Source organism: Cydia pomonella, chromosome 7 (assembly GCF_033807575.1).
Source record: "Cydia pomonella isolate Wapato2018A chromosome 7, ilCydPomo1, whole genome shotgun sequence".
Lineage (NCBI taxonomy): Eukaryota > Metazoa > Arthropoda > Insecta > Lepidoptera > Tortricidae > Cydia > Cydia pomonella.
In genome coordinates, this window is record NC_084709.1 from 22316175 (window position 1) to 22330766 (window position 14592).

General features: G+C 37.8%; 1 protein-coding gene across 1 annotated transcript; it reads right to left on the bottom strand.

Annotated features, from left to right (window-relative positions):
* Positions 1-4892: 4892 nt before the first annotated feature.
* Positions 4893-5555, bottom strand: LOC133519528 (uncharacterized). The gene has a single exon (XM_061853533.1). It carries the CDS (start codon positions 5553-5555, stop codon positions 4893-4895), a length of 663 nt encoding a protein of 220 aa, XP_061709517.1.
* Between the last annotated feature and the right edge of the window lie 9037 nt (positions 5556-14592).

Consider the following 14592-nt stretch of genomic DNA (forward strand, 5'->3'; position numbering starts at 1 on the left):
CGTTAGGGACCCCCTTAAGAGCGGGAAAGGGTAAATCTTAAAGCGTTGGCAGATAACTTGTTATTAAAATGAATGCATTGCCCCACGAACGACTTTAATATTTGTACTTGACTGACATGAAATTTTCTTATAGCAAGCTTATTTCCTGAAGTTTAAACTTTAAAACCTGACCTCAATGTAAAAACTATAAAATACACGTACTTTACACAATTAAAACGTATTTGTAAATATATGCTCATAATTCTATGTACATTTTTGCTTACGACACTTAGATTGACGTATAACATTTAAGGCCCTGAAGCAATATTAATAGGACGCGAACACACTGTCGAGCGCACAACATGCCGCGAGTGCGTCACGAGTTCGCAGCGAATGCACAACAACAACGAACTCGATGCGCGCTCGCCTCGCTTTCAACTCGCTCGCAAATCGCCAGTGTTCCCAAGCCATCATCATGTTGTAAAATGTACTTACCTTAATGCCAATAAAATTTATTTATAAAATTTATTTATGTTTCCTTACACCATCTATTTAAAATTAACTTAACATTTTTGATAAAGAAGAAAAATTGGTCATAATGGTAATGATAAAATGCGTAGGTAAAAATAAAACCCAAAACAAAGGTTTGAGGTAACAATACATTCCCCGCAGTATTTGACATTAAACTCGCCACGGTCTCGTGAACTAATAAAATACCGTCCTTTATTTAAAGTTGAAACGGCCGCCATAATGAATTAGTATACTTCTCGGTCGTTTGCGAAAAGTTGACGTGCTTAAACAAATGCCCAAAACAGTACTGTAATCATACGTTTAATGGTTCCCATAATGACCTCGTAAAGTAGTAACTGCCACAAGCCCTTTCATAAATACTCAACTTCCTTTCCACGGGTCGGGAATTTCCATTTTTGCCAAAGTTGAATTTATTTCAACATGATAAAGTGCCGTACATAAACAAAGTTTAATAAGCGTTGCCCGAATGGCCTAAATGTGCCCGTATTTAACTTGACTTATGTGGTGTACTTGATTACTACGTCAACAACAAATTTCAAACGTTTTCCTAACAATAATATTTGATGTAATAGCGATGTTTGCACGGTAAGCATCAATAATTAATAAGATGAGACTAATCCTCATGTAGTGCTTTCCATCTGTCCCGTAAAAACGCATTTTATTTCATATATTACCTAATTTTTTAAATCGAAGACTATTTTACTGAGCATTGTTTACATTGTTATGAATAAATCTCCTATACCTCCTATATCTGAATAAATCTCCTGAACAGCGGTAGACAATTTTGTGGACACAGCCGCGCGGAATAATGAGAAAACATTTATTAGATTAGCTAAAATTATTTATATTATAATTTAACATTAGGTATCCTACCCAATCAAAGTATACTTCAAGTAAAATATCCTACCACCAAACGTTGCAGTTCATTGAAAAGAAGGGTTGTCAAAAATACATACCCTATATTCGCCTTCAGTACATAACTTCGCCTTGACTAGCGTTAAATAAAAATTCATATTCAATGAATATGCATTCTAGGAAATGTATGTTAATAATTCCTAAAATCGCCCGGAAATGTGCGAAATAAATTATTTTAGACACATCTCCTAAATAGCAATTGGAAATGTATTAAATTCAAGATTTCTGGCAATAATCTGTTTTCGTGGGCGCCACAGTTCTAAGGTTCTAATCTAACCTACACTTCTGGCAATAATTCTTATTCGTGGGGTCGCAGTTCTTACCTAACCTAATCTATTTCTCTGGCAAAAAAAACATTTTCGTGGAGGTCGCAGTTCTAATCTAGAACCTAATCTGCTTTTCTGGCAACAGTTTGTTATGTGCAATTTTGTAGATACTTAACGTGTTTTATTCATAGAAAGCCTTAGCTCTATACATCTCCTAGTACAATTTCAAAATTTCATACAATTCCTAGGAAATGTGTGTCTTATAACTTATTTTTACATTCCCTAAATGGCCTCGGCATTGTATACATTTCCCAGGAATTATATACAATTCCTTGGTTTCATACATATCCGGTGACAGAAATATATATATTTCGTGTTAAAATTAATATTCGAATATTTTACATGGGCGAAGTTGAACACCAAGCAAGGTTAGGTTTCCCAACGGTAAATAACTCAGGCAACCTTATTTTCAGTGAATTCCAATATTGATTACGGGTTTTGCCTGTTAGAATTAGCTAAATTGTCAACCCGCTAACTGGACCAGCCCATCAGCCTATCAGCCTGTCATGAGTGTAACACGTCGCGGACAGATACAGCGTTTCCGCATTTGGCAGACGTGCCCATCCATCAACCCGGCGCGGATGAGTTCGGGTTAATCACTTCATCCTTGCTCGTATAAATGTTTGGCCAGTGTTCTGACAATGACATTATATAACTATATATAGGTTATACTCATACATAAGGAGCACAAAAATACTTCCATATTTTTAGAATTACCTGCGAATGAATCTGTTTTTGTTCACAAATTTTCGCAAACCATTTATCTTTGTTAACCTTTACACTCGTCGTCTTTCTCTCGTTTTCCTAGCGCGACGAAAGGCAACTTGTACAATTTGTATAAGGTAAGTGCTTGAATTTCGGAACGCCTATAACCTATCTGGAAGCATGATTTGGCATCCCAACTCGTACAGTCACGTCTGAAAACTTTGACACAATCGTGCCACGAAGTGCCAAAAATATGTACCTATACACGGCCTTATGGCCCATACATTAGAGTAGTGTATACATATTTTTGGCACTTTGTCCGTATCGATATTTTCATACGTGACCGTACGAATGAGTACTTCCGAGATTAGGAACATAAGATACCTAGAAAATGTTGTGAATGAGGGCCACCCGGCCATAAGATTGCATGACCACTTTCTGAATTAAGTCATTATTTATATATATAATATAATTCCATGCAGTTTTGCTCGCTGTATATAGTACATACATATATTTCGATTATGGAAAACATGATAAGGAATGGTTTTGTCTTGGTTGAAAGGCAAGGTCGGATAGCAGTTGGTTTTAAAGTCGTACTTATGCCAATATTTAAATTAAAAATGTAAACAGAACTTATAAACCAGGGATCGGAAACCGGTATTTTTTGTATGGGAACGAAAACGGTATTTTTTCGTTCTTTGTTAATTACTTCATTACTAATTAGGCAATCTAATAATACGAAGTCGTTATCTGAAAACACAACTGAGTCCTACATTTAGAGTATAAAATAAACCGAAATATAAAATATTTCGAAGTTTTTGCAAAAAACCGGTTCCGATCCCTGTTATAAACATTTACTATAATAAAAGTTTTGCAATTTAAACTAGAGATCGATAAAAGTGGTCAAGATCGCAATTTTCTATAACTTTCAAAAGGGTGGTAACAAAACTCGTGTGAACTACCGTCTAACAGCCCAATTCGGACTTTAAGATACATCAAATATTAGGTTTTGATACGATATGGTTGCTACTAACACAAACGGCACTTTTAACACTGACATATCCGAACCATATCATATCTAAATCATAAAGTAATCTAAATCTAATTTTTGACGTACCTATCTTCTTTATTCTCTGTATTCTTTTTGTATGGGAAATCCTGAAGAAAGGCCAGGTCAAGAGCACCCTAAACCGACGAGCGTGTATGAGGAATGTCATGAAAGTGAAGGAAGCGAAAGAGGTATGTCAGGATCATAGCAAGTGGAAATCCGTGGTCTCTGCCTACCCCTTCGGGAAATAGGCGTGATTATATGTATGTATGTATGTATTAAAGGGCTTTTACATGCTGTACTTCAAACTTCCGAATTGAACAAATTCCAAATCGAATTGGGTATTTCCCAGCATTGATGAAGGTTCTCACGCGAAGAGGGTAAGATAGAGACGGATGGTAAATCACCGCTCGGCAAGTCGTTTAAGCCCATAACAATAATGAGGAGAGGCTGTTTAGTGGCTCCGCCTTTCCCGTTTGCGTTACTCCTTTACAGTACACAGCATACACAATAGTAGGTAAGTTATAATGTTCATTTCAAAACTTTACTCCTAGTGTAAATTTATTTGATATCGTAACGTGACGTACGCGTTTGCGTTAAGTCTCATTTTCTATGGGATTTTGAGTTTCCAAAACGTCCCACTTGGCGTGCTGTTTCTAAATCCCATACAAAATGAGACTTAACGCAGACGTGTACGTCACGTTTCGCTATCGAATAAATTTACACTAGGGGCTCTGAAGAATTTTTTGACATGTTTTTATAAGACTTCAAAACCTTTCATATAATTGTAATTTTTTTACGTATTTTTATCTATGGTTTTTAGGGTTCCTTACCCAAATTGTAAAACGGGACTCGATGGCTAAGACTCCGCTGTCCGTCCGTCTGTCTGTCTGTCCGTCTGTCACCAGGTATGTCATGAATCGTGAAAGCTATAACAACAAATAATAACAAGTATAGAACCCTCGATGGGCGAGTCCAACTCGCACTTGTCCGGTGTTTATATACTGTTTTTTAATTTTGTCTATTTTTTAACCGACTTCAAAAAAAGGAGGAGGTTCTCAATTCGTCGGAATATATTTTTTCGATTTCACAGATAACATTTTGTTAAAAGAAAAAGACCAGTGACTACTATTTAAAATAAAATAAATAAAAATAAAATAAAAATAAAATAAAATAAAATTCATTTATTTCGGACAATAAGGAATCCATATACCTATACAGCTTATAACTAAATTACAATAATAAGAATTGAAAAAATATAAAAAATTTAAAATTATTATTAAATCAAATATACTACAGCTTTAAAAATAATAAAATTATAAAATTAAATTACAACCATTACAATTAATAAATTGACCATATAAATGACATTAAATAAATATATTATATCACATTAAATTGAACTTATTATTAAGGCTAACGTGCATGGAGGACCAGTGCTTCAAAAGGCCACTGTCCCACCTGTTAGCCACGATCGCCAGGAGGCTATGGCGGCTGTCACGCACCCTACCAAGCATCGCGGCGCAACGCTTGCGGAGCATGGCGTAGAAACCGTCCACGCTCGCGTCCGCAAACATCCCGGACGCGCTGCAGTATCGCGGCAGCCGCAACAGCACCCTGAAGGCGTCGTTGTATTGGACCCGCAGAGCATTTAGCGATCGCTGGGTATATCTGGTCCATAAGCTGCAAGTATACAGCGATGTACAGTACGCTCTGAACAGAGTTATTTTTACTTGGACTGTACATCGATGAAACCTGCGGGCTATCATATTGGCTCTCATCGCCAATGCTCTGCGCTCCCTTTCGATGTCCGCGTCGTCGCGCAGATCTTCGGTTACCAAATGCCCTAAGTACTTGAAGGTCGTCACCCTCTTCAGTCCCTGACCATTCAGGAGAATCGGAGGTACATACGTTGGGCATTTGTTTCCCGCTTTGAACACCATGTACTCACTTTTGAGTGCGTTATATTTTAAATTGTGGTGGCGAGCGTACGATTCACAGATGCCCAAAAGTATTTTCAGACCACCAACCGATGGGCTCAGCAACACCATGTCATCAGCATAACTTATATTATTAAAGCTTACCCTGTCAACATGGCATCCGACATGAGTGTTGCTGAGCTCACATACTAAGTCATTTATATAAAGATTAAATAATTTGGGAGAGGTAAGCCCCCCCTGCCTCACCCCACACTGCAGACCGTATTCGTCCGAGAGTACATCACCCCAACGTACGCTATTGCTCTGGCCCGTATACCAGTACCTAAATATGCGTGTTAGTTCTTTTGGAAACTCTATCCTGTCCAGCTTTTTCCATAGTGAAAGTCGTAGAAAGTAGTAGAAAGTTTTCCATTTAAGTTCCTTATAAAATTGGTCTGACTACTTCTAGCAGCGATGGGTTAAGGAATACCTGCCCTATTTAAGTTTATAACCATCACGCACCGTAGGAGGCTCATCCTATCTTACTCGCGCTTACCAGTGAGAAAGAGAGGAAAACACGAACCTACAGGAACAAACTAGGAATTTCCTCCCGTACACTGTGGAATGCTTCCTGTTAAGGTTTTTCTTGAGGGACTACGGCATGGAGTTCTTCAAAATAAGGAGTGTACAGGTTTTAAAAAGATAGGCAACGCGCATTTAACACCCCCGGAGTTGCACGCATCCATAGGCTACGGTGACTGTTGACCATCAGGCGGACCGTATGACTGTTTGCCATCGACGTGGTTCAAAAAAATTCGATGTTTGAAAACTTCTGTTTGCTATGTTTCTAACAAATCGATTTTCTGCCTCTAATTGTACTAGGTAAACATATCCAGTATTGAAACAGTTGGTGAAACACTTACATACATTTTAAAAGTTAAAACAGTAGAATCCTAGACGGTAAAAACCAAAGCAAAACTCCCAGTGACCGACGCACCTCTCCCTTCCTTAATTATACAATGTTTTTATTCAATTAGTGTGTGGTCTACCCTAATTAGGGGTGTAGGGTAATGGAGTTGCAGAGACAAGCCGGGCGCCACAAATAGAGCAATAAAATGGAAAAAAGCAGCATTTCTCGTCTCTTTGCGAACAATAGCGCACAATGGTGTGTGGTGCTTGCGTTCTCATTTGTCTTTCTGTCCAATCTTTCACGATGACGATGTTGTTTCGTTGCGTTTTGCATTTCCAATGAGCGCCTAGATAAGGGTGCTCGAGCGTTTCTCATAACGTCATTTTGTAGAGAAAAGACAAGTTATTCAATTTTCTAACATGTCTTATTTATTGAAACGTGATTTAGATCGGATAAGTAAAAGATCGTTTTTATAATTACCTTGTTTAACTGCATTTTTAGGGTTCCGTACCAAAAAGGTACAAAAGGAACCCTTATGGTGCCGACTCTGTCCGTCCGTCTGTCTGTTTGTTTGTCCATCACAAAGCTAAATATCTCGGGTACCACTTAAGCTAGTGATTTGAAATTTTTAATAGTTATGAACAACGCTAACCCAGACACATTGAAAGTATTTTTTATGGGAAGTGCCCAATATGAAGAGGGGGCAAAATTTTAAGTCTGGTGACTAGGGCAAATGGGGTATCATTCGAAATAACTAAAATTGTACATTCCAAAACATTTGTGTTCTGTATTTTTTGTACCCCCTTTATCTCCGAAGTTTACTGAAGAAAAATTACGAAATGGTTATTAATATAATGATTCTTAAGGAAGGTTTGGTGTTTAATTTGTGAACCAAGCATGGGTCGCTAGTTAAAATCTAAAAACCCTACAATATTTAAAAACTCTGCTGGCAGAACCCACAGCAATTTAATATTAAAGTAAGTAAAGAAGCCATTTACTTTGTAACGAGACGGGTGGTATCTAAGCCAGATACAGTACATTATTTTCTTGTTTATTTCTGTGCCGTGGATTAAGTCCTCCGTCCCGATCCCTCTGGATTAAAGAAATACTTTCTTACCACTTTTTCAGATGACTTTTAAATAAATAAACTTTAGATTCCACGCAATTTTAGTTCCGCAAACAATTCTCCTGCCTTGCAATAGCTGTTTCCGTGGAAATAGCTTGGTTGTATAATTTAGACCGAAAGTCTGAGTTAACGTTTAGAGAATTCATCTTATCAAGTAAAATGTTTCGGTAGTATAATTTGTTTGTATTTTGAAATAAAACTATTTAATGAGAAGATTTACCTACAGTAGCTAGTTGACTGGGATGGTTGTGAGTTTTGTCATTTAAATACCTATAAGTATGAGTAGTTTCTATGTACAGTGCTACCTACGGTGTTATCAGGATGTCTTCTAACCAGTTCATCTAAGAAGGAAAGAGTAAAGTTATTTTCCAAGTCCAATTTACTATGAACGGAGTTCAAGTGATGTCAGAAAGTTGAAACACTAATATTAGGAAGTATAGTAAAAGTGTCATCAAACTCATCAAGTATCTTTTGAATTAAATATCTTCGGCTACACAGGAGCCAATGAGAGTACTGGTAGTGTGTGCTATGCCTTACACTCACATGTGACATGGCCTGTGGTAGACCATGTCAGTTTCGCACTGTCTCGCATCGGTCTATTCAGCCACCAAAAACGGTGTCTCTCCGGCGTTACGTCTGCAATAGACGAAAATGCATCATGGGCCTATGATGATGACACGTAACATAGCCTATACTGTATAAACTCGTAGATATATATTATTATTCTAGACACAATAAATCTATACTTAAGACCAAGTACTTCCCTTAACGCCCAACCTCACAGTGGTTTCTCCTCGAAGTCTTCCATAAAGAAGTCATCAACTGCAGGAGACACCGGAGACCCCATTATTACGCCGTCGATTTTATTGTGCAGTGGTAGGTGGTAGAATTTATTGTTCCATAACAAATAAATATAGTTGATCCCGTAGGGTAAACAAAATTTAATGAATAACTCTCGCGGTAAAAGAAGAATAATTAATATGTCTTTTACTGTAGAAATGTGGGCGAAGGAAGTTTAAAAGAGTTTTAAGAATACCAACCAAATGGTGATTGTGATGGCCAAAATATTGATGCTTTAAGTAATCCAACAGGTAATAAATGAAACCATTAAATGTTGAGATAATATTTATATAAATTTCCACGTTAGCTTTAAATCGTATTTATTGTAATATTGTAAAAAACCTCTCTGTACATTTAGTTTCACATCACCTCAAGACAGTTAAAAGTATATGATCTAATTGAAACGTGCCTCCCAAGCTCATTCTTTGCTCTTTACTACTGTGTACACCCCGAGGAGGCCGATTTAGGTATAATAACTTGTTACGGTTTTGAAATGACTTTGTCGATCGTCCTAGTGATTGGCACGCGTCACACGTACGACTTTCACTTCATTCCATATACCAATCAGCCTGAGCAATCTTAAAGGTCGTCAAAATAATATCAAAATCGTATCAGGATGTTGAATCTGAATCGAGCGCAAGTACTACCCGCAAAAACACGCTTCATTTACGAGGCTTGTGTCGCGGACACGTGAAGTGCCACTCGCGCGCCGGTTCGTGTTCTATCTTGTTTGTGTTCAGAGCTGAGCACATCGCATTCAAGAGACACTCAGGAGTACATTTTTCTTGTTTTAATGTCGATGGAAAATAGTGCGGCATGGCCAGCATGTCCGCTTCAAAAGTTCTCAAAATATGAAAGTTTGATGACTGTTTACTCTTTTCGATGTATATGTACAGAATCGATGTTATTGCCCGGATTTTTTACATTAGCGGTGATGCTAAATAGTGTACTCGTAGTCTAAATCCGAACAGGACTTCTATGAAAATATGAGGAATTAATTTTTTTTGTGGTAAAGCTTTTTTTTTAATGAATGAATGAATGAACATCAAATTACATAGATTTCCTTAAATTAAAAACTCTGCTTCCTAAATAGGTAAAACCTGTACTTTAGGGTAAACAGTGCTCCTCCCCAAAAATTTAGATGCAAGAGCGGCATCATGGTTACATTTTTATCGCTCGTCACTATGCCCGTCATTTTCGCACTTACATACTTGTTAGAACGTGACAGGCATGGTGACAACTGATAAAGAGCCGACCATATTAGCCCTACAGGAGATGTTTTATTTCTACAATTTTAGATAAAAATTGATTTAGTATCATTAGTACTGAAAAATTTAATTTATAAATCTAAACATGTGTATGTGTATGTGTTTGTGTGTGTGTGTGTGTGTGTGTGTGTGTGTGTGTGTGTGTGTGTGTGTGTGTGTGTGTGTGTGTGTGTGTGTGTGTGTGTGTGTGTGTGTGCGTGCGTGCGTGCGTGCGTGCGTGCGTGCGTGCGTGCGTGCGTGCGTGCGTGCGTGCTAATAATGTTCAACAGATAGTTAAGTAATTATGTTCATAATTACTTAAAACTATGTCACTATCCTATTTAAATTTTTGAAACAATCAAGCTACTCTAGCTTCTTCTGATTCTGACTCTTATTGTACAGTCATAATCAAAAGTAGCGTTTCAGACTATGCGTCAACGCGTCACAAAGGACACCATAGCACTTAAAAGCGTTCTTAGCGCCACGGGCACGATTTTTTACGACGCATTTATGGGTTCTTGGCGCTTAAAGGATTCAATTACCACTGTCACATTATTTTACTGTATAATATCTGTTAAGTACTGGACATACGCACGGGAGGAACAGCGGCGGACAGAGCGCGACGTCATTGCGGCAGGCCGCGAGCGCCGCGCGGCACACACTCGGCTTCACATACTCCACCGGCAACGGACGACTACCGTATTAGTTTTTTATAATTGTTTGGCCGGGATTTATCTGTAATGAAGGTGGAATAAACCAGCCTATTTTTATACAGTCCTCGTTATCATTTCTACGTCCAGTAGGACCCTAACACTATCGGATTTACACTTCAATATTAATGAGTAAAAAACAAAAGAATGAATCACAAAGCCTGCCAATCAAGATGGCGCTCGAACCAGAAGTCAAACTTGTATATGAGCGTTGATAATCTTTGGTTCCCCCATCATTTTGACATTTCTGTTTGATAGAAAGAGACAAACTTTAACAGAGGTTTATAAGAGGTGCTAAGTGTAATGAATAATAGGGTAAAATGCACCCTAAGTATTAAAACATCCCAATAATATATCCTAAATAAGGATAAAAATAGAAATTTCGATAAAATTAAATGTCGCCCTTTTCAATTGCCTTACAAAATGTTGAATTGGCAATTATAATAACCAGAATTTGAGTTATTTACATTTAAAATTTGGGACCTAAAGAACTTAGCCGAGGACCGCGAAAACTGGCGTTTACTCCACCGACAAGAGCCATGCTCTTAAATGATGATGATGATTTGATGACATTAAAAATGTTATAATTATCATTGTTACTTAATTACTATAAAATCTACCGTACGAAAATCTGTTTTTTATCGTCATACACGGTGTATTTTTTAAATTCCATTAACTTCGGGGTACGGCTAAGTACAATAGATTTTTTTTGTTTGTTTTTTATTATTATTATTATTTTAGTTATTTTTTTTGTAATTGTATTTTATACTTAATTGTTGATGTGCTTGTTTTTGTTTGTATGTAAATTCCATGTTGACGTGTAAAAGTGCCCTTGTGGCCTATTGGCTGAATAAATGTTGAAGTTGAAGTTGAAGTACATTTTATATGTAAGCATGTTCCATCCTAGACAGAATCAAGTCTAATGCTTACCTTTTTCCAATAAAAAATAATAATATGGAAAGTGAATGGCATATTTAGTTTTGATTTTTGTCTTTTTTTTTTGTAAAAAGTACCTAATTAAAGTACTGTTGTAACACGGACATTACATTTAAATCCACCAAACAATTGAAAACTATGAGATATCAATGACCTTTCGAATATCGATCGTCCGAGATAGTAATTGCGTTAAATAGTAAAAGTATAAATTCATACTACTTAAACACCAATCAATATATACATTTTGGACCCGGGTACGTCCTTAACCTACGTCCAAAAGAGAGGTATGGGCATTTGAGCATTGTGAATGTCATCTCGCTTTGTGTGGCAGGGCACAGCCAGTAGATGTCATTCCAGATCTAGAGCAGAGCCCAACTGGGGAAGTACCTCCACCTTACAGAAAACCGCAGCCAAATAACACTAGACCCTACTCATAGTGTTGTGTTTCTGCCGGTGAGTACGGTTGCGAGAGAGAGGGTGGGCGGGTTTAGGGTCGGCAACGCGCATATAACTCCTCTGGAGTTACAGGCGTACATAGGCTACGGAGACTGCTTACCATCAGGCGGGCCGTATGCTTGTTTGCCACCGACGTAGTATTAAAAAAAATTGACCCTGAAACAAGTGTACACGCTCGTAGGGGCCTTATGACATAAAAATAAATGATTGATTATCTCCAAAATGGAGCTAATTAGAATACCGGTTTCTTTGAGAAAGTTACTTAATTTAAGCTCTAGAATACACCCTTGTAATTAACGGACTTTAAAAAAACACCGTGTATAAGCTTGTTTCCATAATTTTGGCTTGGGGTGTTATACCTGCAGTATGTAACTGTGAACAAAGTAAACAGAAATTTATTTAAAGTTGAAAGCAAAGAAGAAAGAAACGAAAAATCGCTTATTTCGAAAAAGGACAAATTTACCCTTGGCTATTCTACAAAGGAAACCCACGCGTGCGTTAAACGTATGCGGGTTGTTAGTGGAAAATGTCTTTATAAGAATTCGTGGCCTCGTCAATGAAACAAAAGACGCTGTAAAGGTGCAGTGAGTTCAGGAGGCCTACCGCGAAATTCGCCAATTGCGGGGATTTTACTCTTTTACTCTCTCTAAGACGTCATTAGAGTGACAGAGAAAAATGCCCGCAATTGACGAACTTCGATTTTCGCGGTAGGCTCCCAGGACCTTTTCCGCAGCTCGCTGAGCACTGAGGGGACGGCCGTGCGTACGCTAGATTGCGGATATCATTGTTTTGGAATTGTTATTTTTAATAAAAATAATTAATCGATGAGATCAATCAAAATAGTATTTTATACAAATACCTATTCAATAAAAATACTTAAAAAAAAAAAACTTAAGACTAACTTAAGTCTAGTCAAAAATACCCCCCCCCCCCCCCCCCCCCCCCGAGTTGTCCCCGGCGCAAAGGTACCCATAACGCTAGCTTTTAGTGATATAATAGAGAGCTTTTCAGACGAGTACCGTGGTTAGGCAACAAAGCTTGATGAGTTGCCCAAGTAAGGTACAAGATTGAAAAGCTTGATTTTATCAATATTTTTTAATGCTTGATTTAAGTAAGTAAGTAAATATTCTTTATTGTGCACCATACATTTAAAAATAGACAGGAAATGAAAAAACACGTAAAAGTTAGGTAACAACAGGCGGTCTTATCGCTAAGAAGCGATCTCTTCCAGACAACCTTTGGGTAGCAGGAAACTATGAACTTAACATTGAACGGGTAGTGCCGATATACATTTAAGATTTCGAATAACAAACTATAATTTTATTGCGTACATTTTTATATATAGGCTCCCAACTTAACTATAAGATTTTTTTCGATACGCTGTGGTTAACTATAAAAAAAATTACCATTCACGTGTTGCCGTGCTTCCATAGAAAAGGCTAAAGAGGTGCGGTGCGCGGGGCGCGAGGTCGCGCGGATTCGCGCAGTGTATGTTATTTGTACTACATTTTTGTCTACTAAGATACCAATTTTTATTAATTAATTAAGTTTTATAGTAAAAAAAGTATTATTTTAGATGACTCGTGGAAAAATCATAGTAAAACATCCAAAAATCGTCGTTCATCGTGTATCGTCCAAAAGAGAGGTATGGGCATTGTGAATTTCATCTCGCTTTGTGTGGTAGGGCACAGCCATTGGATGTCATTCTAGATCTAGAGCAGAGCCCAACTGGGGAAGTACCTCCACCTTACAGAAAACCGCAGCCAAATAACACTAGACCCTACTCATAGTGTTGTGTTCCTGCCGGTAAGTAAGGTTGCCAGAGCTCAACGGTTGCGAGAGAGAGGGTGGGCGGGTTTAGGGTCGGCAATGCGCATGTAACTCCTCTGGAGTTGCAGGCGTACATAGGCTACGGAGACTGCTTACCATCAGGCGGGCCGTATGCTTGTTTGCCACCGTCGTAGTATAAAAAAAACACAATAGTGATAAAATCAAGCTTTTCAATCTCGTACATTACTTAGGCAACTCAGCCAGCTTTTTTGCCTAAACACGGTACTTGACTGAAAAGCTCTCTATTATATAACGACTGTATAAAATACTATTATTCACTGAATATCCACTGAATTATTATTTTTAAGTAAAGAATCCTGAGTTAACTCATAACAGAAAACATAAAAGCATATATCTGTTATTTTGTTACCAATATCCCTTTTAATGGCAGGGGTAAATGTACAGTCTGTTTCTGTTTGCTGAATATACATATATCTGTACATAATCCAAATTAATGAATTCTAATTGTGTAGTGTCTGTGGGTGAGCCTAAAGTGACATACGAACAAGTTCCATAAAAACTATGAATAGTAAGCTGCAGAGTCTGTTCATAGTTTTTATGGAACTTGTTTGTATGCCACTTTAGGCTCACCCACAGACACTTTACAGAGTCTGTTCATAGTTTTTATGGAACTTGTTCGTATGTCACTTTAGGCTCACCCACAGACACTTCACAGAGTCTGTTCATAGTTTTTATGGAACTTGTTCGTATGTCACTTTAGGCTCACCCACAGACACTTCACAGAGTCTGTTCATAGTTTTTATGGAACTTGTTCGTATGCCACTTTAGGCTCACCCACAGACACTTCACAGAGTCTGTTCATAGTTTTTATGGAACTTGTTCGTATGCCACTTTAGGCTCACCCACAGACACTTCACAGAGTCTGTTCATAGTTTTTATGGAACTTGTTCGTATGCCACTTTAGGCTCACCCACAGACACTTCACAGAGTCTGTTCATAGTTTTTATGGAACTTGTTCGTATGTCACTTTAGGCTCACCCACAGACACTTCACAGAGTCTGTTCATAGTTTTTATGGAACTTGTTCGTATGTCACTTTAGGCTCACCCACAGACACTTCACAGAGTCTGTTCATAGTTTTTATGGAACTTGTT